The sequence below is a fragment of the Rhodamnia argentea genome, chromosome 9 (genome assembly GCF_020921035.1).
Source record: "Rhodamnia argentea isolate NSW1041297 chromosome 9, ASM2092103v1, whole genome shotgun sequence".
NCBI lineage: Eukaryota > Viridiplantae > Streptophyta > Magnoliopsida > Myrtales > Myrtaceae > Rhodamnia > Rhodamnia argentea.
In genome coordinates, this window is record NC_063158.1 from 7575832 (window position 1) to 7602441 (window position 26610).

The 26610-nt window shown below is 39.7% G+C and overlaps 3 protein-coding genes and 1 long non-coding RNA gene across 6 annotated transcripts; 3 read left to right on the top strand and 1 right to left on the bottom strand.

Annotated features, from left to right (window-relative positions):
- Nucleotides 1-25591, bottom strand: LOC125316517. Its single transcript, XR_007199662.1, has 3 exons — nucleotides 25470-25591; nucleotides 16434-16438; nucleotides 1-131 (listed from the first exon to the last, which is right to left on the bottom strand). It is a non-coding gene; the product is annotated as an uncharacterized LOC125316517 (long non-coding RNA).
- Nucleotides 2403-9274, top strand: LOC115744362 (RGS1-HXK1-interacting protein 1). Its single transcript, XM_030679480.2, has 9 exons — nucleotides 2403-2719; nucleotides 3464-3530; nucleotides 3632-3709; nucleotides 3941-3993; nucleotides 5437-5520; nucleotides 7182-7234; nucleotides 7329-7393; nucleotides 7494-7552; nucleotides 8837-9274. The coding sequence occupies exons 1-9, from the start codon at nucleotides 2489-2491 to the stop codon at nucleotides 8924-8926; spliced, it is 780 nt and encodes a 259-aa protein (XP_030535340.2). The 5' UTR covers nucleotides 2403-2488; the 3' UTR covers nucleotides 8927-9274.
- Nucleotides 17405-21643, top strand: LOC115744363 (probable plastid-lipid-associated protein 11, chloroplastic). Of its 3 annotated transcripts, XR_007199661.1 has the most exons (5): nucleotides 17405-17934; nucleotides 18385-18450; nucleotides 19430-19570; nucleotides 20335-20563; nucleotides 20685-21643. XR_007199661.1 is itself a non-coding variant. In XM_030679481.2 (4 exons), exons 1-3 carry the CDS (start codon nucleotides 17483-17485, stop codon nucleotides 19527-19529), a joined length of 618 nt encoding a protein of 205 aa, XP_030535341.2. In that variant the 5' UTR covers nucleotides 17405-17482; the 3' UTR covers nucleotides 19530-19570; nucleotides 20335-20683. The 3 variants fall into 3 exon arrangements, 2 of the variants coding, with proteins under 2 accessions (XP_030535341.2, XP_048140906.1); XM_030679481.2 differs by lacking the exon at nucleotides 20685-21643 and having other exon boundaries at nucleotides 20335-20683; XM_048284949.1 differs by lacking the exons at nucleotides 19430-19570; nucleotides 20335-20563; nucleotides 20685-21643 and adding an exon at nucleotides 18760-19044.
- LOC115744364 lies at nucleotides 25346-26610 on the top strand. The gene is made up of 2 exons (XM_030679483.2): nucleotides 25346-25595; nucleotides 26086-26610. Exons 1-2 carry the CDS (start codon nucleotides 25498-25500, stop codon nucleotides 26468-26470), a joined length of 483 nt encoding a protein of 160 aa, XP_030535343.2. The 5' UTR covers nucleotides 25346-25497; the 3' UTR covers nucleotides 26471-26610.

Here is a 26610-nt window from a genome sequence, read left to right on the forward strand (position 1 = left end):
GAATGCAACGAAACTCAACTCATGCATGAAACCAAACCACACTTTGTGACATCCTGAGTTTGAGCATGTATTTATATTTTATTCTTCGTACTGACCGTTGAAAGCAAATTCCTCTCTCTCTCTCTCTGTCTCTGTCTCTGTCTCTGTCTCTCTCTCTTGTGATTTGTGAATGTGAGGTCTGTAATTCTTCATTGTTAAGATGAGTCTCCTTGTTCCATATTCGCAACGAAAAGCTTCTCTTTCTGTTTTGTGCTCGGAACTTCTTGTAACTTTCCAACCTCTTTCAAAGGCCCCAAATTGATAGGCCGAATGTTTGCCCATTAGTTGGTGATACCAGTTCAAATCTGCTGCTCTTCTGGTAGGATGCACCGAATGAGCCTAAATTTCAAAGTGCATGCTCGAGCTTTTCGACTTGCGTTCTGTGCCACAACATCATTTTGATATTGTTGATGCTTGGAAACTGTGCATGTTAAGGAGGATTCTCCCTTTACATGGGAGCTCAGCAATGAAAACATGGAAGATGGGGACTTGATACTAATTATCTGGACCCATCTTTTCTAATTTGGTTTTCCAACTAAACTGTTTTGACACTTTCGCCGGCCTCTCTCCTTATGAACTTTCCTAAACATCAAACAACCTTGTTTGATATCCTGGGCTGTGAGGCCTTGTTCATAGCACTCTGGAAGGATAAGTTGACCTATCTAGTTTGGTGTTTCACTCGTCGGTCGGATTTAGTAGTTTGAAAGAAGAAAAAAATCTGGAAATGCGCCGTGCAGGTGGGTGTAGCACGTGAGAGAGGGAGGTGGTTGGCGACGGTGGTGTTGAACAAAATGAAGCCGCCTCCAATTTTGTTCCAATATGATCGATCTTATCTTTTATCTCACTGGAGCCCTGATTTTTGCCCATTCATTCTAACATTATTGCTACATTTTGTCTCATGACCTTTACAACTTATAAAGATCCACAATCTGCGTGTGTTGCGACCTTCGTTTGGTGCCGGGGAATAGAGAACCGGAAGAAAACCTTGGAAACAATTTTCAGATTACTTGGCAATTTGTCTGCACTCTTTTGTCAAATCCTAGAGGAACTTGATTGGTGTTGGAATGCTTTCTTAAACTGCTCTTGACATTTTCGGACCATCCGGAGGGTTTTGTCAATCGAACACCACTTGTTGATTTTAACATTTTTCTGGTCATATCGAAGAAAGAAGAAAATAGTATATTCATAAGAAATATCCCCGTGAAAAGAGAATTTTATACGTGCAAGCCCTGGATGTAGATCTGTGATTGCTTAACCGATCACCTTATCGGGAAACTTGCCAATGACTTGCCCGATAGAACATAATATGTATTTATTTTATTCACGTTAGGGGTGAACAATTTCAGATTTTGTACAGGTTTTATTTGGAATCTACCCTGTGGAAACAAGTTCCTCATTTTTTTGAACCGGAAATCTACACTGTCATAGGTTTCGGGTTATATGGGTTCCACCTATATTCTTAATTGAACGATTGCGGTGAATTATCATATTTAATTATCAATATTTACTGCTACAATTTATTGACCATAACTCATATTTACACACACATAAATATGAAGCATTAACGAAGTAAAAGTCTCGATCATAAATATTGCCTAAAATGGAAGCTTAGGCTAATAGTTTTAGATTACACACTCACCACCGGATGCTATGGAATATCGCAGGATCGCACGAAGAGATACCAAGAAAAACACAAAAACTTATTACATATTACATTATATGTTTTAGGTCCATCTACTTGAAACCCAAAACTTGGAACCTATCCATCTAATTTTTAGAACCCGAACTTACTCTCCATATCTTGAAACTAGGAATCGGTTCGATTTTAGGTTCTACCTTGAAATCATGCTCATCTCTAATTTTCATGATGCCCTAAAGAGCTGTCGGTGTTGGGCATGATCCATTTATACACGATATCAATACTCTAAGAGGAAAAACATCAATTACGACTGAAAATCCAAATATAAAATGATAAACATATGGTCGAGATTTACATAGATTTTAATGCAATTTTTCGAGAAAAAAGTTTAAACTCGAAAATAACAATTACATTTATTTCCATACAACGGAGATTAATGCGTTTTTTTTTTGTAGTGCTTTAATAATGATTAAATTTTTTCCTAATATACCTACGTATAGTTTATGTCAAGTACTATATATAGTTTATCTTCTTTAATATATGTTTTTATGCACAATCCATGTGTTATTTATGATTTTGTCAGTCAAGACAAAGTTCGACCCAAAAAAAAAAGAAAAAGTCAAGGCAAAGAAAAGCAAAAGAACCAAAATGGAAAGTGAGAAAGTGCAAGCAAACCGCTAAAAGGAAATCGGGTCGGATCCTAGTCCGACCCGATCATTCGCGGTTCCCTCTCGATGGAAAAGCACCCGACCAGACTGGCGGAAGCTCGAGAGAGAGATAGAGAGAGAGAGAGAGTTCTCTTCTCTAAAAATGGCGACAGTTGCAGAATCATCTGATCCGAACCCGAATTCGGAGCGCGCCCGGTCTAAATCAATCGGAGATGCAACTCCGTGGATCGATTACGCCGTCGACCAAGCTCGCCTTCTCGGGAAGAGAGTCGAAGACGATGTCGAGTCGTTCATCGAGGCCTCGCAGTCCCGCCTCTCCCAAATTCGCTCCACTTCTTCGGCTCATACGATGCAGACCCTCGCGATGATGCAGGTTTTTGATTCCCTTTTGCCGATTACTTCCCCATGTTCTTCCTGATTCGGGAATGGTTCCGCTTTCGCTGTTGGCTTTTTTAGCTGTTCGAGTTTGGGCCCTCGTGAATGAGAATTTGAAAAATCTGATTGCATATCGATTGTTGATTCGTAGAATAGTTAAATTGGCGATTGAGTTTTGATGCGAAAATGTCGTGGCATTGGAGAAGTATCCTAGTTTTGTGAAGTTTTTATAGGATTTCCCTTTCATGTCCGCTCTAATCTGCTGTGGTATTAAAACGTTAGTGCGAAGAAAATGTGTGTAGGGGTGTAAGCGATTTAAGCTGATAGAGTTAGACTCGCAGCTTACTCGAGCTTGACTCAGTTTTCCCGAGCTTGAGCTTGGAAATACCTGACCTGACTTGAGAAGTTATCGAGCAATTGTATTCTACAAGTACATTTCATTTATAGAAAAAGATCGACATTGAAAATATTGTCATCTTTCAAGTCGAGTTGAGCTCAGGTATTAAACTGTATTGATGGTTCGACATGACTCAACTCAATTCTGTTACGCCCTTAATTAAAGAGATGTTTGGTTTAAGTCAACTGTATGATGGTATTGTCCTGCTAAGATTTTGCTTCAGAAGAGTACTGCAAGCTATACTTGGCTGAGTTTGTCCGCAGTTCAAAGCCAGCAAGTTTTTTTTTCTGTTATTTTGTTTCAGTCATTCATTGATTATGTCATCAAATAGCACTCTGAATGTAGGATACTCTTCAAGAAGTCAAGTCCAAATATGATGCTTATGAAGATATTTTCTTTGGAAAAGTTAAAGGTTTGCTCTTTTCATAGAGTTGTATTGTTGATAGTTATTTTGTGAGGACATGCTTTTGTTTTAGTTTTAATTTGTGAAAGCCATATTCTCTTGAAGTGCAGAGGGCATTGAAATAGCTGCTTCGCATCCCATGTTGACAGCTGGAGTAGTCACTGGCTCGGGCTTCATTGTACTGAAAAGTATGGTTTTTTGCATTTCCGTTAGCTAGTCAATTCATCTCACTTATAGTTATGGTAAAAAAGTTTGACGCTTAACTTGGTTAAGTTACCAAATGGCATGTTTTTCTCACGTAAGACTTATCTTATTGATATTTATTGGCAGTGAGATTAAGGACTCCCTGTGTTGGCCTAATTGATTAGCTTCCTTTATCAATTCTATGGAGCTTGACTAATAAAATATATCCATTGCAGGGCCAAGGCGTTTCTTATATTACAATACCATGCGCCTTTTAATGACTGAAGAGGTGAGTATTGTTGCTGTTGTGACGTAGTTGGAGAAGTAAAGGATAGCAAAAAGGACAAAAACAGGGCTAGAGCTGAGGTGAATTGAAGCTGGAGCAGAGAAAGACATTTTAGGGTCTATGAAAGCCAACGATGTTCATTGAATGAAGCAAGAGCTAATGACAAAGAATCTTCTTAGACCTATTAAAACTAGGGCCACAGACATAAGTGATCCTAAACTGACATTTTCTGATCTCAGCCTTCCAACCTAATTAAACATGTGCATGAATGACCACTTGTAACCCTACAATAATATGAGAACAAACTAAACAGAGAAGAAAAGCACTTAAAACTACTAAAATGGAATTATGCTTTTGCATCTTTCTCCTCGAGTTGGAAATAATCAAGCTCAAATGCGGAGACTTAACTTCTTGGGTAGATGTCTCTGAATCAATCTTCTTCATCTCCTCTCCAATATCCCATGTAACTTTGATACCCAAATTATCCTACCGATTCACTAGAAATTTCGTAGCCATATTCTCCTTCCTAGTCGGCATCATTCTTGTTTGATTGGAGAAAACTTGGTGTCGAGTTGGGAAGTGTCGGAAAAGATATTAGGCAAGTTCGTTCCAATCATCCTTAGGTTTCCAACCATATTTTGCATTTGAGTGATCTGGAGATTTGTCTTGAAGAAGTTGAAGTCTCCACGTTCGAGCTTGATTCTTTCCAACTTGAGGAGAATGATGCAGGATCATAATCCTGTTTGAGTAGTTTTACATGTTTTTCTTCTTAATTTAGTATTTTGCCATTATTTTAGGATTATAAGTAGTCACTCGATTGTCATACGATGGTCATGTGGATGTTTTATTAGGTTAGATGGTTGAGATTGACATTTTTTATTTTAGATCCAAGGGATCATATCATTTTATGTCTATAACACTAGTATAAATAGGTCTTTTAAGTCTCTTTGTCATTAGGTTTTTTCTCCATTTATAGAGACTAGAATATCTTTTGTCTACTCCAAATTCAGTTCAGCTCGATTCTAGCCCCTTTTTTGGTTTGTTTTGCCATCTTTTAGTACTCTGACAATTGACAAATCGGTATCAGAGCCCCTTGTTAGGTTTTTTTCCCCCAACGTTATGTTGGCTTTCACTTCTGCCACCTTATGATTTGACCGGGTTTTAAATAAAGATGGTCCCCTTTTTCTCTTAGCCTATGAACAAGACTAAAATGTCGATTCCTTTAAAATGATGTTACAGCTCTAAGAAAACGAAATTATTTAATTTTTGCCACAACTTTTGCATTCTTTTATTGTGAGCTCAGATGTTTAAGATTCCATCTCATGGCATTGTTTCATACCACTTGGTGTTCGCACTCTAGCATTTGAGGAAGCTGGATGACCATTATCCTCATCAATCGTGCTCAATGTGAGATTTGATTTTTATCTTTTTCATATGTGGTTGCAGTCTATGTTATCCCAAGCTGATGCCAAAGTCAAGGAACTTCGAAAATCAATTGATCTCCTGAAAGCTGAGAGTGAGAAACTGGAAGTAAGTTCGTATTTTTGGTGGCATTTATTTTAGGCCAAGAAAGTAAATCTCGAATATCAAATAAAATACATATGGGGTATTTATTTTCTCTAGAAAGGTGGACATTCTGAACATACACATATACAATCTGCTAGCTTCAAGAAATCAGAAGAGCTACAGAATACCTTTACCGTCCACAAAAAATGAGGATAGTGCACTGTCTCTTTGAGTAATAATGGAATTCTACGAAATGAAGACCTTAATTCTTTGGATGTGTACAAAAATCCAATAGCATAAACAAAATAAAGCTAACAGAACTTAAAACCAGTACCTATGACAAATTTGTAGGAGCGGCGGTCAACTTGAATGGAGACCTTTAAATTCTCTTTCAAGGATGACAAGGCATTTCTTTTCCTACAAATGACTCTACTATTGCTCTCCATCCATGAGGTCTGGAGGTCTGGAAAATTCAGTATGAAATATCTTTTTCCTTATTTCTTTATCCAAGTTGAGTGCGTAATTGTCTTCTACCAAAGCTTAAGCTATTATAAACCAATACGGAACATATTTAATATTTGGGTAAATATCACGACAAACCCCAAATTGATTCACTTGTGACAAATTTATCCCAAACTAAGCAATTTGATGGTAAAATTCAATGGAAACTAACGGAGGGTAAATCTGTCATGGGTGAACCAGTTTGGTGTTTTTGGTGTACACAAAATTAATTTGGGATAAATTTGTCACAGTTGTACCAGTTTGGGGTTTTTTCTGAAATTAACCCTTAATATTTTAACATTTCCTTCACACGACTACTGGTATGACTAAGGCATTAAGTGTCCAAGCCCGATATGTGTGAGTAATGGAATTTGTGGAAACCTTAAATGTATAAAGAGGGAAACCCTCTTCTCCAAAAGCTTAAGCTGTAAGAGAACGATGTGTACAAGATTTAATATCTTTACACTTATCAATGAAAGTATCTTAACCTCGGATAGCTTTCTAGAGCCCAGAAATATCCTCCCTCTATTGATACGGCGCACTTAGTGTGTCAGCATACGGTCTCAGGATCCCCCTAGCAAGGGAAAAGCTTTTTTCAGAAAATGACATATGAATCTTATGTCGAACACCACTTCGAATATGTTCTGAATAAATTATGTTTTGATACAGACCATATTAGCTTTTCATTGAGCTGATTGGCAATTTCACAGCGGAGGACAAGATGAGACTCAACAGTAGTTTCATACCAGTAAGATATATTGTAGTAGGATGTTCCCTTTATGTCAAATATTATTTGTACACACTATGATCCCAGAATGCAATCCCCATACATGAAGTGCTTTTCCAGGAGCTCTCTCTACAAATCTGCTATCGAGGAAGCTGAATATATGTAGAATTAACAAGTTACTTGTTTTTGTGTTCCCCTTGCAAGATCAGCTTATCATCATTAAACTCCTGATATTCCAGTGGTGCAAAATTTTCAAGAAATACAGAATTTAAACCTCTTCCTGGTCCTCAAGTCCTCTGAAAGATTTAGATCCCAAATCTAGAGCCACTATTCCACCTATGAGCATCAAGTACCATCTTACCTTTACTAATATACAGTCAGCGATTTCGAAGATGCATCTTTTGTTATAATTTTCTTCCTCTTTCTGGGAACTTTAAATGTTGCAAATTTTTGGCAGAGGAGAGCTCAATTGGCAGAAGAAGACATGCTTCGAGGAAGGACAAAGCTCAGGTATGTTGCTTGTGACAGAAGTGCATCATCTACTTCTGCCTGCATAGGGCCAAAAAATTCCTTAAAAAGGTTGGGTTCTTAATTCTGATGGCAGACAAGCAGGCAAGCAGATTCAAAGTGTAATCCACTCAGCTTATAAGATTGAAAGACAAGCAGGAGGTATAGTTGTACTGTTTGGTTTCGTGTCCGCTCAATTCTCTCCTTGAGACTGAGCTGGCTTTGGTTGGATGAACTCACTGTTTCTGTCCCCAAATGTCAGGTTTGAAGGATGTTCTTCGAGAGCTTCCCCGAAGAGAAGCTTCTCGTTTCAGATCACAGGTGAGTTTCTTCATAGCGGAAAAAAAAATATGGTACTTTGTAGATGCCATCCTAAGTAGTACCTTTTGGAAAAGCATCTGCAGGTGCTCTTAATGCTAGTTAATTGAGTGAGGTTAGCGATCAGTTTGGCTGTACCATGTCAACTCTATGGATTATGCATGGTGGTTAATCACTGGAAATGTTTACGCTAGCATCAACTGATCAAGGTCAGTAGAGTGTAATAGTTAGGTGTGATCGGTTTCAGGGTGGGTAGGTTCCAGTGTGGAACCTACTCTGCTAGAACCAGTTCCCAATTTTTGACCTACCTTGTTTTCCGGTCCGGTTCAACGGCCTACCCGAGAATCTTTTTTCTTTTTCCTATTTTACAGCAAAATAATATGAGTGAATAAACAGTTCAAATTAAATGATGAACAAGGGCGAGTGAGCAAAAGTGAATCAAGAAGGAGCAAGGGTTGTGAGGTTCAAATGAGTGAGGGTGAGCCGTGAGCAAGCAAGGAGGAGGGTGAGTCGCAAGCGTGAGAGAGTCGTGGAATGTCTGGTTGAGATTCGAGAGAGCAGAAAAAAAAGAGGGAGTAAGAGAAAAATATGCCAAGACAAAATTCTAGGGTTTTGAGGCTCTATGAAACCGGTTCCAAATTCGGTCCAGCCTGTGAGATTGATTACCACCTAACCAGGCCTGCGAATCTGAATGTTTTTGAATTTCTTGAAGAGATCCATTATCATGGAGTGTGGGAAAAATCTACGCCTTTGTTGGTCCTTTTCGAAACAGCTACCTGCCTGGTCTTTCAGTTCCATATCTTGGAATGGATTCTTTACTACCATCACTAGAAGTATCTCTTACTTCATAGGATGTCAAAGGCTTCTCTGTATGTGAAGTCCTTTCCCTAGGGAATTCTTTAGTGGATCTAAAATTGAATCACAATATCATGGTGCAGAGTGTTTAGTGTTGTTAAAAGATACGTGGAGCCGACTGCTGTAGTGGGATATAGGTATAGAGGTTTAATTTGAATAGAGATCTCTATCATTGCTCTCTGTAGAGGCTCCATTTCTGGCTTTTCTCATTTACATTCGGTTTTCTATTGGCTTGTGGAGAAGGGCTAATTATAGTTTTCTGAACTTGGAGATTTTGTTCATTATGTTATGTTCCATAAGATTTCACTCTGTTCAAACTGTTGTGCTGAATCTTTAACTGAGTTACAATTGCAAGATGCACAGCGATTGTCGTCAACTAGTTTGTCTCCCATCCTTGCTAATGAAATGAGCCTTCTATTGTTTCAATGGCAGGTTTCTAACCTAGCTTCTGAGGCGAAGCGGGAAAGGAATGCTTTGACCAAGGAGGTTTCCAAAATCACCGACTATGGAATTTCCATCTGATTTGTGATCTCTCATTGCAATCATTTCAACGTCCAAGCTATGTGATGGTGTTGCGACAATTTTTTGATTCAGTACATGATATTTTATTGTTCGGAAAGGGGGTTCCTTTCCTTGATAAAACCCTCCAGGCCTATATCTATCGGGCTTGGATGAGAAGAGTCCTGTGTTCTGCAGCAACTACATTTTTGGCGAGAATTTGTGTAGAACAGAGGCGTAGTATGTTATGATACACAGTAAACAAAAGCTTCAGCAACACTAAAATCTTACCAATGATAGACAGATCTTGTTCAATGGATTCTTAATATCGCACATGGTTTTAGGCTGCAAAGTATCGGGGAATTTGGTTTAGAGTACCGTGATTGTGTCTGTAATTTGTATCAAATTCTTATCAATTGAAATTGATTGTACATGTCAAATAATTAAGTGGCGATCAAAACGTGTTAGGTCTCTCTATAATCCGTGTTGTGTTTCATGTCATGTTCTATATAGTCTAAACTGGTCGCGTCCAATATTGTCTGCCCGCTGCATGGCATTTACTGAAAAATATTGCCTACTTTCATGTGAACCACGCGCGCCTCATCTGTAATATTAGTCGTGAATCACTAACTTTGCATAATAAAATATCATCGACTGTAATCGATTATTTACGTGTTGTTATTGTTAGGTAATGTTTTATAATATTAATGACGAATATTATGTTAGCAATCATAGTAATTTAGTGAGTTAATTATGAAATATAGTGACAGATATTACATGAATCTTTTGTGGATATTAAACTAAATTGTTCTATTGATCTGATACATCAGCCATAAAAAAACCTAAATTATATTCACCTGTAACACATTTATCATAAACTTTTTTGTTGGAATACCAAAATATCCCAAACTTGTACTCGTAAGATACATTTACCCTAAGGCAATGTTTCATTAACGAGGATCATTAAAAATCTACCTACGCAGCCGATAGAAAGTAAATGGTGTTGCCATGGCGCCCATGTAGCTTAAGTAAAATAAAAAGAAAGTTGTTTTGATTGAAAAATCATTTGATGGAACCTTGAAGAGGATAAATATGTCATATAAGAACATGTTTGGAGTTGTTATGCCACAAGAAAAAAATTTACAATAAATGTGTCACGGTGGACATAGTTTTAATTTTTTTATATCACAAAAAAAAATTTAGGGTGAAAGTGGGGATAATTTAGGATTTTTTGTGGCTTTTTTCCTTATTACTAAATAGTCTCATCTCAATTAATAATCTCTCATAAAATACTGGCATAACTTTACTCAAGCAATTAACATTCTTTATGGCATTTATGAATGTCAACTAATTATCTGACCTTGTAGCAAATACTCGACAGTCTACAACAGCTTTAAGAAACCGTTGAGGGAGTGGATCCAAGATAGCATCATCAGCTACGTTTGATTTAATATAAAAGACACCTAGGGAATGTAATGGTTCCGGTTGAATTGTGGGTAATTTGGCTGAGGCGAAATGCAGTTGTCTTTTATCAGACATCTCAGTTACCGACTTGAACTTTCTGCCCACATGTAAAGCAGGGGAACAACAGCACGCAGGATAAGCGAAGATGCTTGAGCCGAAAAGATGAAGGCGTCCTGACACCAAATGAAAGATTACATCGAGGCTCTAGTTACAGAGGATATATAGGGAATCTACTTAATACCCAAACGAATAGCTACCTCAAATGAAGGTGTCACGGGCAGGCAGTTTTCTTGGCTGCGGAGCAGCCCATGCGGCCTGGCGACTTGTTCATGCCAGGTTAGCCTTGTTTCTCTCATTATTTCATAGAATACTTAGGCAAATAACTTTCCCGTATTGGATCATACCATGTCCAGCTTAGCTCGGGAATTCTTTTTATCGAGCGCAAGCATATTACTTTAAGCACCACAATTGGTTTTGGCATGTCTAGCCTCATCAAGAGAGCAGTATCAGCTCCCAATCAATTTATACACAAGAGGCCAACCTTGCCTTCAAAGCTCCTAAGGAATGTATTCTATCTAATGTTACAACTCCTAACACAAACCGTCCTATCACCATTCCCACGAACCTAGTTGCTTCATCCCCTCTGCATCGCTCCCTCAATCACCATGTTGACGGCAACAAGCACCACTTCAAGGTTATACAAGTGTAGAAGGACATAGGGATACAAGTTGTTCGGTTCGCAGCATTGTACATTTGCACAAATAGGGACATGGACCAACTAGTTCGTGTCATTCTTCCCCACTCAATTCCGCAATGCCCTCATTACGGGCTGTTCTATCGCTTCCTTGCACCTTTTCCTACCATAAAAGCCGCTTATCTAGGTCTTACATGTATGGCAGGCACGCGCTCGCCCAAAAGAACAATTTCTCTTCATCAGTAGCTTCTTTTTGGTTTAAAGGTTGTTCGGGTTTCTTCGACCACCTACATGTTTTCGAGTGTGGCACTTTTGGCCAACTGCGTATATATGGCAGTATCCTTTTTTGGTCACTTGCCTTTTTTCAAGTGTGGCACTTTTGGCCAACTGTGCGTATCTGGCGACACCTTCTTTTCCCTAGTAAGCACTTCTTTGTATTAGCTAATCAATTGAAGTTTTTCCTTGTTTAAAACATGATAGAGGACACATCTTGAGATTCACTGAATTGAACTAGGAAAGTTATCCCATTTCGGTGATGAATCGGTTTATTGCCGTGCTCCCATTGGCATCCCAGAAGCAAGTAGAGAGCCGCACTTTGTTCGAGCCATTTTTGCTCCAGCGATTCACTCTCCCCACTTGTAAGATCGGAAAGACCATAGGTTTTCTCCGAGTCACGCACCTCTTGGAGGGATCCTTGCTCCGATACCACTTGTCACAAGCCTACGGTTTCCTTGGTTGCGAAAAAGCCCGTGCGGCGCCTAGTGAGTCGTTCACGCCAAGCCAACCTTGTTTCCCTCGTTGTTCCATAGAACACCGAGGCGAATAGCTTTTTCGTATCGGATTATATCATGCCCAACTTAGCTCGAGCATTCTTTATATCGAGCGAGAGTATATTTCTTTATGCATCACAACTGGTTTCAGCCTACCATAGCCTCATTAGAAGAGCATCATCAGCTTTCAACTAGTTTGTACATGAGAGACCAACCCCGCCTTTAGAGCTTCTAAAAGATGTATTTTATCTAATCTTAGAACTCTTAGCACAAATTGTCTTGACACCACTCCCACAGGTCCAGTTGCTTGTTCCTCTCTGCATTGCTCACTCACCATATTGACACCAACAAGCACTACTTCAAGGTTATACGAGTATGGGAGAACACGAGGATACGAGTTGTTCTGTCTGTAGCATTGTACATTAAAACGGTTTGTGTCATTCTCCCCCACTTAATTCCGCAACGCCCTTATTGCGGGCTGTTCCATCACTTCCTTACACCTTTTCCTACTATAAATGCCGCTTATCTAGGTCTTACATGTATGGCAGGTATGCGTTCGCCCAAAAGAACAATTTCTCTCCATTAGTAGCTTCTTTTTGGTTTAAATGCTGTTGGGTTTCTTCGGCCTCCTACACGTTTTCGAGTGTGGCACTTTTGGCCAACTGCTCGTATATGGAAGTACCCTTTTTTGGTCACTTGCACTTTTTCAAGTGTGGTACTTTTGGTCAACCGTGTGTATCTGGTGACACCTTCTTTTCCCTGGTAAGCACTTCTTTGTATTAGTTAACCAATCGAGGTTTTTTCTTGTTTAAAACATGATAGAGGACATATCTTGAGATTCGGCAAATTGAACTAGGAACGTTATCCCATTTCGGTGATGAATCGGTTTATTGGTTTGCCCCCATTGGCATCCTAGAAGCAAGTCGAGAGCCGCACTTTGTTCGAGCCATTTTTGCTCCGGCGATTCACTCTCCGCACTTGTAAGACCGGAAAGACCACATGTTTTCTCCGACTCACACACCTATTGAAGGGATCCTTACTCCGATACTACTTGTCACAGGCCAATAGTTTCCTTGGTCGTTGAACAGCCCGTGCGACGCTCGGCGAGTTGTTCACACCAGGCCAACCTTGTTTCTCTCATTGTTCCATAGAACACTCAAACGAATAAATTTTCTGTATCGGATCATATATTGCCGAGCTTAGCTCGAGCATCCTTTATATCGAGCGAGAGTAGATTACTTTAGGCACCACAACTAGTTTCGGCCCACCATGGCCTCATTAGAAGAGCGACATCAGCTCTCAACCAGCTTGTACACTAGAGGCCAACCTTGCCTTTAGAGCTTTTAAGTGATGTATTCTATCTAATCCTAGAACTCCTAGCACAAATCATCCCGACACCACTTCCACAGATCCAGTTGCTTGTTCTCCTCTGTATCGCTCACTCGCCATGTTGACACCAACAAGCACCATTTCAAGGTCATACGAGTGTGGAAGGACATGGGGACACAAGTTGTTCGGTCCGCAACATCGTACATTTGTACAGATAGGGGACACGGAACAACCGGTCCGTGTCAAAGGCATAAAATAAAATCAGTTTAATACAGATACTGATAAATATACTCAATATGTTACAAATTCTTCAACGTGCTCAAAGCAAAGAGGATGTCTCATTAAGCTAGATATTCACAAATACACTAGTGTGCAGATCCTTGTCTTCCATTTCACATGCTGTGAATTTAAGTATAATTGTTCTTAAAGACGGGGACTGGAATGATGAGCAACATTTCCACGAAACAACATGATGAGGATGACAGGCCACAACCTTTACCTTCACCTTCCCCGCAGCACGCGCTGCATCATGGATAAACAAACTCTATTAGGAATTGTCATCTACATGCGGTTCTGTCCAGATGTACGTTTTCAAGCGTTTTCAATAGTCCTCGTCATGGAAGATCAAGAACTAAGTATGCAGTTTGAAACATTAACACTCACCCCATAAAGAAGTTCACACCGAGTGATGTATGTTATTTGACAAGGTCAGTTCTAATATCTCAACCTTTACTCCTAACCTACCATAAGCACTGAGTGTACCATAGAGGCTGAAAGTTTAAGTGAAAACATGCCCGTCCTTTGGCAGCTTTATCTGCTTCTTGCGGTTGATTGCTGGGGCATTGAATTTGTCTCCGGCAGCAGACTATCAAGCTTTATGGAATGACTGTAGGGCTCTTGCAACAAAGGGACGGACTATGTTCACCTCCATTGCCGATGAGGATTTCATCTGTCAAATCGGAACTTTCTTAGAATAGAAATTCTCAGGTGAGAAATGCTCATTGAGCCACACGTGGAAAACAGCTTATTGTCAAGCATCCCTGCAAACATTCAAATTCTGGCAAAACGGAAAACAATAATTCTCAGTACCCCCAAGCATCCAACATTGAGAAAGGAGCTTCAAATGCGACTCATGTAGATCAAATCGAGAGGATCCATCTGCATGTTGGGTACAATCCCGATCAATTCATCCTCTGCCATGAACTCAATCTGAGGTGACGCAAAATTCGCGTCAATAACCTAAAAAACAATAGAGCACACGCGCACACAAACCACATAGGCACGCGCATATGCAAATCATAATCTACAAATTCAATTGATGAGAAATGACAAAAGTTCGTAGCAGGAAGATCTCTTAGGTTGTGAAGAGAGAGCAGTCGGGCTCGGATTGGACCTTCCATTAGGGGGGATCTAGGGTTTCTTGCGGTGCAACGGCCTGGGTGCAAAGCACGGAGCGAGCGACCCTGATGGCAGATATAGATAAAAGCTCAAGCCAAAGTGAAGAGAGTGAATACGCCGTAGCCACATTTCCAACTTATCTAAAAGCCATTAATGGAATGTGAAACGTGACTTTCCTAATCTCGCTCGACATTGAACTCATGGTGAATTACTTCAATACCATGCTCACGGTTATAAACTTACAAACATGCAGCTAAACATCAAAGGTTGGCCATGGGACAAGCAACAATTCTGTACTTAAGGAACAACCAATTCTATAAGTAATGTTTACTGTCTACAGGAGTACAAGCAACTGCACAATACTATCATTTCCCATCGTTAGTTTCCATATTCCCTCAAACCAGAAGCAGTGGTTTGAAAAGAGGATTTATCCTTTCTCTGGTATTTTCAAAATGGAAAAGTGAGAAATGCAAATACATCCAAACATAACAAGGTTTTGCATCTTTCATCATAGGCTCCGTGCCTCGGAAGATTTGGTGGAGCTGAAAAAGCTGTCAGGAAGAGATTTAGAATAAACATTGCAGTAAGACCCATATGAACTCAAGCAAACAGCAATCACAACTAGATTATAACAGTAATGTGATTTCATCTATTCTAAAGGAATTAAACAGCTCATCTCCTTCGCACAAAATAATTCCCAACTTCTGCAGAATATGCGCAAGCAACGTCAGCCAAAAATTCATTACTTGAGCAAGTGGCATGTTAAATCAAACGCAGCATCGAAAGGACCGAACACCAAATCACCATTCGCTTAAGAAGCACAATGAGAAGGAACTGACGCGAGCGAACCTGGATTTGGCGCGACAGTTCTGCAATCTGTTGGACTGGTGTTCATGAGCACAATGAGAAGGAATTGAAGCTAGAGAACCAGAGGCGAGCGACTAGATTGCGAATAAGAAAGAGGGAAAACCAGAAGGAGACCAGAGGTAAGCGATCACGAGCCAAGAGCGGCAGCGGTTTTATTTAAAAAGAAGGGTTAAAGTTGGAATTTTCTTTCAAGTTTTTGAGGGCAGAAGAGACAACTGCAAAAATTTCATTAATCTTGATACTTGCCTTCCGAAAATGCTAAAAGCTTAAGCCAGTTCACCGCCTTCCCAAAGGCTTTCAGTTTTTCTAGGACTGTCTTTTACTCAAGGTTAGAGTTGAGCGGTTTCATAATCAATTCAGATTCCACCAGTATTCTTAATTAAACTATTGCAGTGGATCGTCATTCTTAGTGACCATCATTTGATGTTATAATCTACTAATCTTAACTCACATTTAGGTACATAAAGATGAAACATTAATAAAGTAAAAGACTTCTTTTAGGTAATGGAAGCTTAGACTAGTGGTTCCAGATTATACACTCATCATCGGACACCATGGAATATCACAAGATCGAGCGAAGACATACAACAAGAAAAACGCAAAGACTTCTTTTAGGTAATAAGTTCTAGGGTTGGAACCAATTCCTCAATTTTTCAAACTTAAAATCTACCCTGCATATCTTAAAATCTTGAAACGAATCGGTTTTCGTCGGTCCAATCTCGGTTCTACTCTAAACCTATGCTCAAACAAAACTCTCGACATGTTTTGGAACTAATTATGTTGGAGGACAAGATGAGACTCAAACTATCAATCATTTCTTACCAGTAAGATATATTCTAGTTTAATCCCCATAGATCAACAACTTGATCAAGGAGCTCTCTGCACAAAGCTGCTGCCAAGGGAAACTGAATATGTGCAGAGTTAGCAAGTTATTTACTTTTATTTTCCTTTTGCAAGATTAGCTTATCATCCTTAAACTCCTAATATTCGAGTGACACAGAATTTAAACCTCTCCTCTGAATTATTTGGATCCCGAAATCCAGAGCCACCTATTCCACCTAGGCATCGACCGCCATCTCATCTCTGTTGATAGCCACATTTTATGCATGACAATTTTGGAGACAAAAGGACATTAGAAGTGTCAAAATTTGTATACGGTACTCACTTTAGTACCAATTTTGGTTTGCTTGGCTAGAAATCACGTTTTTTTTATTAATAACTTAAACCTAAGTAGCTCATCGGAGAACCCAATCAACAATAAAAAGCTAAAAGTTAAAAATCAATTTAAAACAAGAAATTAGAAAAACAAGCTAAAAAAATAAGATGAAAAAAGTTTAAAAATAAAGAAAGAAAGGACTTGTAGTGGTGAGGGCTTGCACAACCCTCGTTAGCAAGGATGAGCGAAGGTTAGTAAGGGTCGCCGAGCTCTTGCCCGTGGCTGACGACCCCCGCCGACCATAGGCGAGGGGCCCCACCGGCGAATCGACGGTGACAACAAGCCGCCGGCGACTGGCGGACCGGAGTCCAGCAGTTGGCGACTAGGGACGTTAGAGAAAGGGAGTGAGCAATTATAAGAATTTGTACTTCTATTCCAGAAATAGAAAAATAATAAATTTTTACTTCTTATTTTCTATTGCAAAACTATTTCCACGCTAAAAATTTATCCAGAAAATAGAAAAATGAATTTTTTTTATCAAACGGATTTCTGTTCTAAACCTATTCTCAAGAACAAAAAAAAAAAAAAAAGAAAAAACGAAAAGGTTATTATTCGCGCCCTTAATATCCTAAACAATCCGGCAATTTGGGTCGATCTGTGGTCAAAGTGTTTGTAATTCGTGTCAATTCATATCAATTGAAAACATCGTAATTTTCATCATGTCAAATAATTAAGTGGAGATCAAAATGTGCTAATCTCTCTATAATCCGTTTTTTATTTCGTGTCATTTTCTATATATTGCCCCCGCTTCCATGTGAACCACACGTGCCTCATCATCTGCGCGCGCAAATCCAACAGGAAAGTCTCACCGGCGGGAACCCAGAGAAAGAACCTCAACGGCCATGGCGGCGACCGCTCGCTTTCTCTGTCCTCCCACAGCACGCGCTCCCCCCAAATTCAACTGCTCCTCAACGCTCGCCACCCAACCCGAGTCCGCCAAGAAACGCCTCCTCTCCCTCATCGCCAGCCAGGAACGCGGCCTCCGGACCCAGAGGAGCCCCGGCGCCCTGTCCTCCATCGTCGAGGCCATCGACGCCGTCGCCGCCCTCGGCCGGGGCACCGTCACCACCGGCGCCTCCCTCTCCGCCACGTGGCGGCTCCTCTGGACCACCGAGAAGGAGCAGCTGTACATCATCGAGAACGCCCGGTGGTTCGGCACGGCCGCGGGGGACGTGCTTCAGGTGATCGATGTGGAGCAGAAGGCCCTCAACAACGTTATCAACTTCCCTCCGGATGGGGTCTTCTTCGTCCGCTCCAACATCGAGATCGCTTCTTCGCAGAGGGTGAATTTTAGGTACAGTTCAATTTCGGTTTGCTCTCTCCGCCTCTTGCGCTGTGTCAGCCATCTTCATTTTTTAAGGAGTCAAGGCTGGATTTTGTTCAATTGATCGATGCTCTGAACATGGTGAATAGTTGTGGGCATTCTGAAATCAACCAAACTCCCGTGCTCTAAGAGTTGCATAGGATGTTACTGGGTCGAGTGACAAACTGGAAAGCAATTGAAGTCTGGATTTACGTCTGTCTTTCCCCCCCCAGATATTAGATATGTCATCACGTTAGCTTATGCCTTCTATGCTCCTTGAATATGACTTTGCCCTCGTCTGATTTGCATTTAATCGAGAGAATTTGAGTTAACATCTAACCATCGGGGACAAGAAGATGAAATGCGACAGTGTCCAATAGTATACAGAACCCATACCATTCACAGTTTGAAACTCATGAACGGTTCCAATGCTCATTTCAGATTTACTAGCGCTGTGCTGCGAGGAAAGAGCTGGGAGATTCCGCTTCCTCCATTTGGCCAGGGTTGGTGAGTGTTTATTTGATTTTTGTGGAAATGGCAATTGGATCAACAGTTCTTCTTAGATAGTTCAATGTTGCCTGGAAGAAAAATGTATTTATTCGGCGCATGCATGTACTATTCTTGACAGGCCATGTCTTTTTAACATTTGCCAATTGTATGCTGCACAATTTTTGAGTCTGTGATGGCATATAATAGGATATTGCAACAGAACGAATAGCTGAATAAGCATATCATGTACATGGAACATCACACAATTTTTCTTTAGAATGCAAAAAAATGTAAAGATTCGTTTAGCCTCATTCTCATTTTTCCTAGCCATTTTACCCGGGAAGTAGATAGATGCTAGCTCATTACAACGATTAGCTTCCTAAATATTGCTATATGTACAAGCAGGGATTCATGAAAGTTCCTTTTCTTTTGTGGGTTACAACTAAGAAATTTTTTTGTGATTCTAGGTCAGATAACTAAATAACGTCATTGACATTTCTTCTTGCGAAAATTTAGATAATTAAGAAGACCAACAGGAAAGAAAGAGAAAGAACTATCAATGGGAAAATACCAATGATACACAAGGTTGATTGGATATTTCAAGAAAGGTATCAAATTATGTTTATCCCAACCTCGATTATGTAAGAAGCTGATGATTAATTTATAAGTGGCTTTGAGATTGCCCAACATTGATATTAGAGCTTAGGTTACCGACAAATCTGGATCCAACTGTCACCCAAAGAGGGTTATTGCTGAGGAAAACTTCACCCTTTGAGCTAGCTAAATTTATGTAGTTCGGTTGCTGGTGAAGGGGAAAGCGGATTACACAAACACAATATATCCCTTACAATTTCTTGTGAAATAATTTCTATCAACCTCTTTAAGGAACCGAGAAAATCTTCCCACAAGATTTTGTCATGGCTTCAAAACATTTAATTTGTTCAGGATGTAATTTATGAGAATGCAGCACTATTGATTATTCCTGTTATTTGCATAGGTTCGAGAATGTTTACCTTGATGATGAGATTCGAGTTGCGAAGGATATCCGGGGTGACTATTTAATAGTCGAGCGTGCTCCTTATAGCTGGAAAGAGTGAAGAACAATGGTGCTTCTATTCATTGCCTTGTGGAGTCCCATGTGAGTTTTTGCTCTTTCACAAGCCTTTCAATTGTTGAGTTGCCAGCGCAAGTTCTTTGATGGTAGGAGTTAAATTCTTATTTTGTCGTAGATCGCAGTTCTGATTTTGTGTACTTTTTTTCTTTTGGTTATATCAAACATATATAGCAACAAGAGTATACTGAATATAAAGATTTTCAGCAACCATGGTTCAGAGTCGTTGAGTGTATACCAAAGGCATACTAATTTACAGAAAATATTTCTAACTAATTTTTTTCCTGGTTCAGAGTCGTTGAGCTGCTGGGAGCAGGAGATCCTCAATTCTATCTCCCATTGGTACTAAGAACGATCCTGATTTTAATAGCCTTGCTAAATTCATGTTCAATCTGACATGCGCGTGTCTTCGATTTCCTTGGAGAAGGTATGCGACGCAAAAGTTAATTGGATCGCTTCATCCCTGTGAGGTCTTAAGGTTTTCTAACTTGAGGACAGTTTTTGACATACTTTTGAACGGATGAACGTGAACATCTTGGTGGATGTTTACCTTTTTTGTTCCTTATAGCATCAACCGGGTTTGACTGAGTTGACCGCACTTTAAATCAAAGCAGGTGCATTGGTTCAACCGGACAGGACTTAGGACCATTTCCTGGTTCATCAGTTTGAGCTGGCTGGTCCAGTTTGGTTTAATACTGCTCTTGCTCTCATGCTTGTACTGTACTTAATTCTTGCGAAAGTTAATGGTGGCTTTGACTTTTGACGCACTCTGAATAATTAACATTCGGCAGGAATCCACTTATGGACTAGGAGGAGTCCCTCTCACTAAGTGGAGGGCAATATCGAGTTGAATAAATCAAGACATGGTATATCTTCATCACCCTGCACAAAAAGGTTTACTGCATTGTATCGAAGGGAAAGGGCCTGAGGATTTCTGTCTCAGAAGCGAAATAATGTTGACGGTGCTGATTTTTGTTGTTGTGAAATAGTAGTGTAGTCATCTGAAGATGTCAAAATGCGGTAAATATATACATGTTTTTTATGACAGTTTCTTATATGAATTTTGATTCGATTTATGCTGTAAGGTCTGAATGTTGTCTTTTTTTTTTTTTTTCGGTTGAATGACTGTTGTCTTTTCAAGTGGTTCGAATTCTGGTTATCTGAGAGGTAGAGTATGTTTTCATTGCTGATTTCTTGTGCACAAGCAGATCATAGTTCAGTTGAAAGACTAGCTATCTCGAAATGTTCATTTTCTTCTCTTGAGAGAGAGCCCTTGCAAGGGGTTCATGTAGCTGATATTATGTTTTGAATTTATACCCTTCTTGTTTTCAAGGGGATGAAGACTTTGGGATGATGATGGAAATTCTTGTCAATGTCCATTATGTTTATGTTGTAATTGGATTTTTCCATCTTAAAAATTTCATCCGATTCACCTCAATTGAATATTCAATTGTTCACATGTGCGCACGTGCATATGTGTGTGCCGCCTTGCACATCTCTCTTTCTCTGTGGGGCTTAAGTAGATTGTTCAATAATGAAAGCAATGATACGATGTTCATTGTTTGCTCTATCGTTTTGATAATGGCCCATGTTGACCCACGCGGAGAAATATCCACTTGGTTCGGTTACATGTCGACGCACTCATCGCGACATGTGATAGGGGTCCATATATCTTGCTGGGGGATGGCAATAGGTTTCCGAAAGGAGCAACAGTAATGCATGATTGACGGCTCACCATCATTTTGAATCCCAGAGAGTTTGTCTGAACAGAGCATGTTGAGGTGTTTTCGGAGAAGTTTCACAATTGGCGATCGGCAGCGCACGGACACGGAGCATGTCGTGTTGATGGAGAAAGAACCACGATGGATGGTAGGGTATTGCAGTGGCGGCTTCTCTAGGCTCGTGAGGTACAAGGTCGAGAAGAAGATGGACGAACCGGTCAAGGATGGAGGCTCTACTTCTGGTTGGAAAAATGTGGACGAGTCTCGTGAGATGTCCACATCATGCCGTGGAGTGATTCTGATGTTTTATAACCTACGAAAGACAGCCATGAAATGTCTCCATCCGTATTGTCCATTGCTGTCCTGGAAGTTCGTGTTCTCTCTCCCGATCGTTTTACTTGTAGATCAATTCTGGACCAAAAGCTCATGTTCTCTCACAAGTGATGTTACTGTGATTGGGATGAAATAGGTGCAAGTGTTAGATGACGCTTGTGTTTAGCTTCTTTTTCTTGCAAAACAAAAGCAGTGGTGCATATATATTTCGTTAGTAAGAGAGATACAACGGGACCTTACAGAGATATCTAGTCAAATTAACTTCGAGAACATACGCTAAATTTATTCGAACGGTTTATGATACGGACTACTATCTTATGTATTACACCACTGACTAGATATTCTAACTCCCTCACCGGAGAGTAACCAAAAATTTGGTGAGATTCATATGGACCCACCGTTTATAATGATAAATAGGAGAAGAGCAAACTTACTTGCTATTTGAAGTTTCAGATAAAAGGTAAAACGGTTGGAAAAATAGAGATATGTTGCAATTCACAAGATAGATAGTAAACAAATTTTTTTGATAGTAAACTTGGAATCTGCCCGTCAAAATCGGTTCTATAATTTTTGGAATCTAGGAACCTACCTTGGAACTTAGAACCTATCCGGACACATATTCTAGAATCTACCCGGGTTCCACTCGTATTGAAAATTGAGTAATTTTAGTGAACCATCATCTTTAATGACCACCATTTGCTGCTATAATCCACTAATCACAACTCATATGTAGTCACACAAAGAATATAAAACATTAACAAAGTAAAAGTCTCAATCATGAATATATTCGGAAATGGAAGTTCAAATTAGGAGTTCTAATTTACACATTCATCATTAGACACCTTAGAATACCGTAGAATTGCATGAAGACAAAACAAGAAAAAACACAAAAGCCTAGAACTTACCGATGAAATCGGTTTCTTAATTTTTGGAACATGGAACCTACTCTATATATCCTAGAACCTGGAATCGGACCGGTTACCGATCCGGTTCTCTAGTTCTTGCTTCTATCATGGAACTATGCTCACCCCTAATCCATGGACTTCAACTCCGTTTCATCCTTCTTCCTTATCGAAATGAGTTTTTTTTTTTGGCTCAAAGAGTCAAAGAAAGTATATAATTATGAATGAGCCACATTACGCAATAAACATTGTGAAAACGGCTAATAAATTTTTCATGTTTTCCAGTTTAAACTAATTATTTTTCATTGTCGAATATTTATTTAAATTGAAGGGATTTGTAAGGAGAACTTGCACTTCCTCTTACAAAGGGAAAATTCTTAATCAAATGGAAGTTTTGGAGTACGGTTTAAATGTATCTTTTTGAATTTGAGATTTAATGTTGAGTTGTATTTGTTCACGTAAACACGCACACAAAATTACGTGATGTGAACTAATGTAGGATCAACATTTAGTGTACTTTAGGACATCTAGCGAAAAATCCCGAATTAAAGAAAGATTAATTAAGATTAATTAGTGTGGCATAATTTAACTAAATAAATAGATACCGCAATCATTTCGAGAATATTTTTCTGCCATGCCTTTTCATTCTCAAAATCAGCTTTTATCGAAGGAAACAAATAGCCTAGTCCAAGGCTGTCATCATTATTGCCACTGCTTATTGGAGGAAGAAGATTGAAATATTATTGGAAGATCCAAGGGTTTGACCTGGGTTAAAGGTGACATGACAGCACAAAAACATCACCCAAGTTTAACTAATACTACTCTGTACGGGTTCACTAACCACCTTTTCTTTAGGCAAAAAAATATTTTTCGTTTGGCTTAATACCATCATAAAAATCCAAAGTGGTAGATGAAAAATTTCAAACTAGCACAGTTGTGATAAATTTATCAAAAATTATTTTTTTTACCACAAAAAATCTCAAATTGATGCACTCGTGATAAATTTACTTTCTATTAATTTCCGTTAAATTTGGTTATTATCATGAAAAATTCAAAATTAGTACACCTGTGACAAATAGAGAGTAACAAGCCCAAATTGGTACACCTATCAACTGTCACGTGTCATCCAACTCGATAATTTGACTGTAAAATTTAACGGAAACTAAAAGAAAGTAAATTTGTCACAAGTATAGAGATGTGCAAAAGGATCGAAAACCACCCCAAACAGGACCAACCGGCCGGTTCTAGGCGGTTCTCATGGGAATCGGTCCGGTTCCGATTTCAATTTACTTGAACCAGTAAGTATAGATTTGATTTCTGGTTCCAAGTGGAAACTGCCCACCTAGACTCTATATGTATACCAGTCAACCTCACGGGCGGAAAGTTGGAAACTCTAGCTTCTTAATCTCGTCTCTGCTCTCGCTTTTCAACTGCCTCCGTCTCAACTATCTTCGCCTCTCGTCTCACTTCATCTCGATGTCGTCCGTGGTCACACCAGCTGAGCTCTCTCGCGTCTTGCCTCTTGGCTCGCAGCAGACTCACTGAACTCTTTTTTCAATCGAACAGGAGCAGCAGACTCACCCTTCCGTCTGAGTCTTTTTTTTTCAATTGATGCAAGAGCGTGAGACTCACACTATGAGCCATTGATGCTAGGGAGTCAACAAACTGTGAGCGTGAGCGTCAAGAGCTGGTGCTTGGTGGGATGGTCTCACGGACCCACCTGGAAGGGTGAGTCCGTGGAACCAATGGGTGGTTCTCAGTTCCGAATTTATAGTATTGATTCTTAGTGGGCAGCTCCCGATTTCAAGGTGTGAACCGCCCACCTTGGAGCTGATTACCCCTAATAGGTGTACTAGTTTAAGTTTTTTAGTAATAAAAAAATTAGTTTAAGGTAAATTTGTACCGGTTTAAGGCTTTTCGTGATATTAATTTTTTTTTTTATAAATGGTAGTAACATGCTATTTGTATGCGGGTTCCAAACTTGGAGTGTTCATGACAAATTGATCGAATATGATTCAGCTCAAGACAAAAACTTAGAATTATGGTTCGTTGTTATTTGATAACAACAAATCCAAATTGTTAGTAAAATATATTAGAAATATCATCTCTAGCCTCTATTCAAAGTGAAAATTCCAAATAGAGGCCTAAAGTGTCATTGTTTTCTCAAATAAAAGTATGAAATGAACCTTATTTCAAATAATGACATAAAATATCCTCATAGTTTCAAAGATGGGCATTCTATTTTACAAGTCATCGTGTGTGCTATGTGTGTGCACATGTTGTGAAACCCTGCTCCTCTCTTACGTGTTCTCACTCCAACTCCTCTCAAAAGTGGGGGATTCGAACCCTTCATTTCCCCTTTCCCAAGTAAGAAGAGTGGTCACTGGGGCAAATATCCAGTTATTAAAGGACGACTTTGAGGGATGAACAAAAGTTCCGAAAATACGGTAGCCCCAAAAACTTTCTATCCCAATTCAATTTGAGTATGATCATATTATAATAAAAATATGGTTAGTTTTATCGTTTCTAAAAATGAACTGGCAAAATATATTTTTATGATCCACCAAAAAGATTAGACATAAACTATTGGCGACAATTAATTTTTTTATTGACTAATTATTTCAACCGATACAAATGATGAATTTTAGGAAAATATTTTTTAAAATTATGTATATAATTTAGGAATCTACGAAATTAAAAAAAAAAATCAGTGCAGCAAAAACGATGGTGCAAGGGACCCGAGGTCTTTTTCCAGGTCATATTGTATATTTATTCTCTCGTAGATCACTTCCATATAAAATCATCATTAAACAATATATATATTGGAAATAGCAAACACTGACTCAATCTCAAACCCATCTCTCTCTTCTTTCTCACGAGAAGTCTCATTTGGCCTTCCCTGTTTCACCATCATTCTTGGGTTTTCTTGCTTTCTATCGTTTACCATCGCCATCTTCATACTCAAATAACTCTCTCTCTCTCTCTGAGGGATCAAGAAATGGTGGATCATCCGGCGGTGTGTTGCATGTGCGGCGACATCGGCTTCCCGGAGAAGATCTTCTGCTGCAACCGGTGCCGCAACCGCTACCAGCACTCGTATGGGCTCTCTTTCTCTCTCTCTCTCTCTCTCTCTTCCTTCGTGTACATGCACTGTGTGTAATCCAGAATAATTTCATGGCCACAGACGTCAACGTCTTCATCGCTTTCTTTATTCCATATTGGTTGGCTACTTGCAACTTGAATTCTTTGCTCTCTCGTCATCCCAAACCACCACCCACCGCCGCCTGCCGCCGTCCCTCCTCACGTCAACTTGGACCGCCCAATCGCCTCACTTTTAAATTTATTAATATGAACAGCAAGAACATGTTCGCTGTTACTTGATATAGACTGAAAGCTACTTATTCGTTATTGCTTTCTCGAAATGGTGCTCAAGATCATATTGAATACTTCATGTTGGCAAAAGAAGATCCTTTTGTTTCTTTGATGTCACATCCCACAAGAAATACCCATTATTGAGGATTAAGATTGATGAAATTTCTGATCTGAAACTAAAGATAAATAATCTGTTTTGTGCCATATATTGCAGGTATTGCAGTAACTTTTATAGCGAGTCGTTGGAGCCGATCGAGCAGTGCGACTGGTGCCAAAGCGAGCTCAGGAGCTCGTCAAGACACCGCGGTAGCTCCTCCCTTAAATCGGCAGCCGGGAACGATGGCGGCATCATGAAATCGGAGTATTCCGGCAGCGAGAAGATAAAGCAGCAACATCGGGATGACGCCCCCGCCCCCCATAGAGAAGGGACCTGCAAGGAACCCAGGCAGCGCGCCGTCGCCTCGCACGGCGACGCGCAGGTACAAGCTCCTCAAGGATGTCATGTGTTAGCGAGAGACGGAGCAACCTTGGTACGAGCATCATATGCTATGTTCATTATTACCCTCTTGTGTCTGTCTCGATCGTTTATCTTCTCTTGAAAAGAATGATCACTAGGTTTTGTTTAGGCCAACATGGGTTGATTTCGAGTTAGTGGATCAGAAATTGTGATATTTCTCTTTCGGTAAAATAAGAAATTGAGATGTGATTGGGTAAAATTCCGGAATTTGTCAAAAATTCC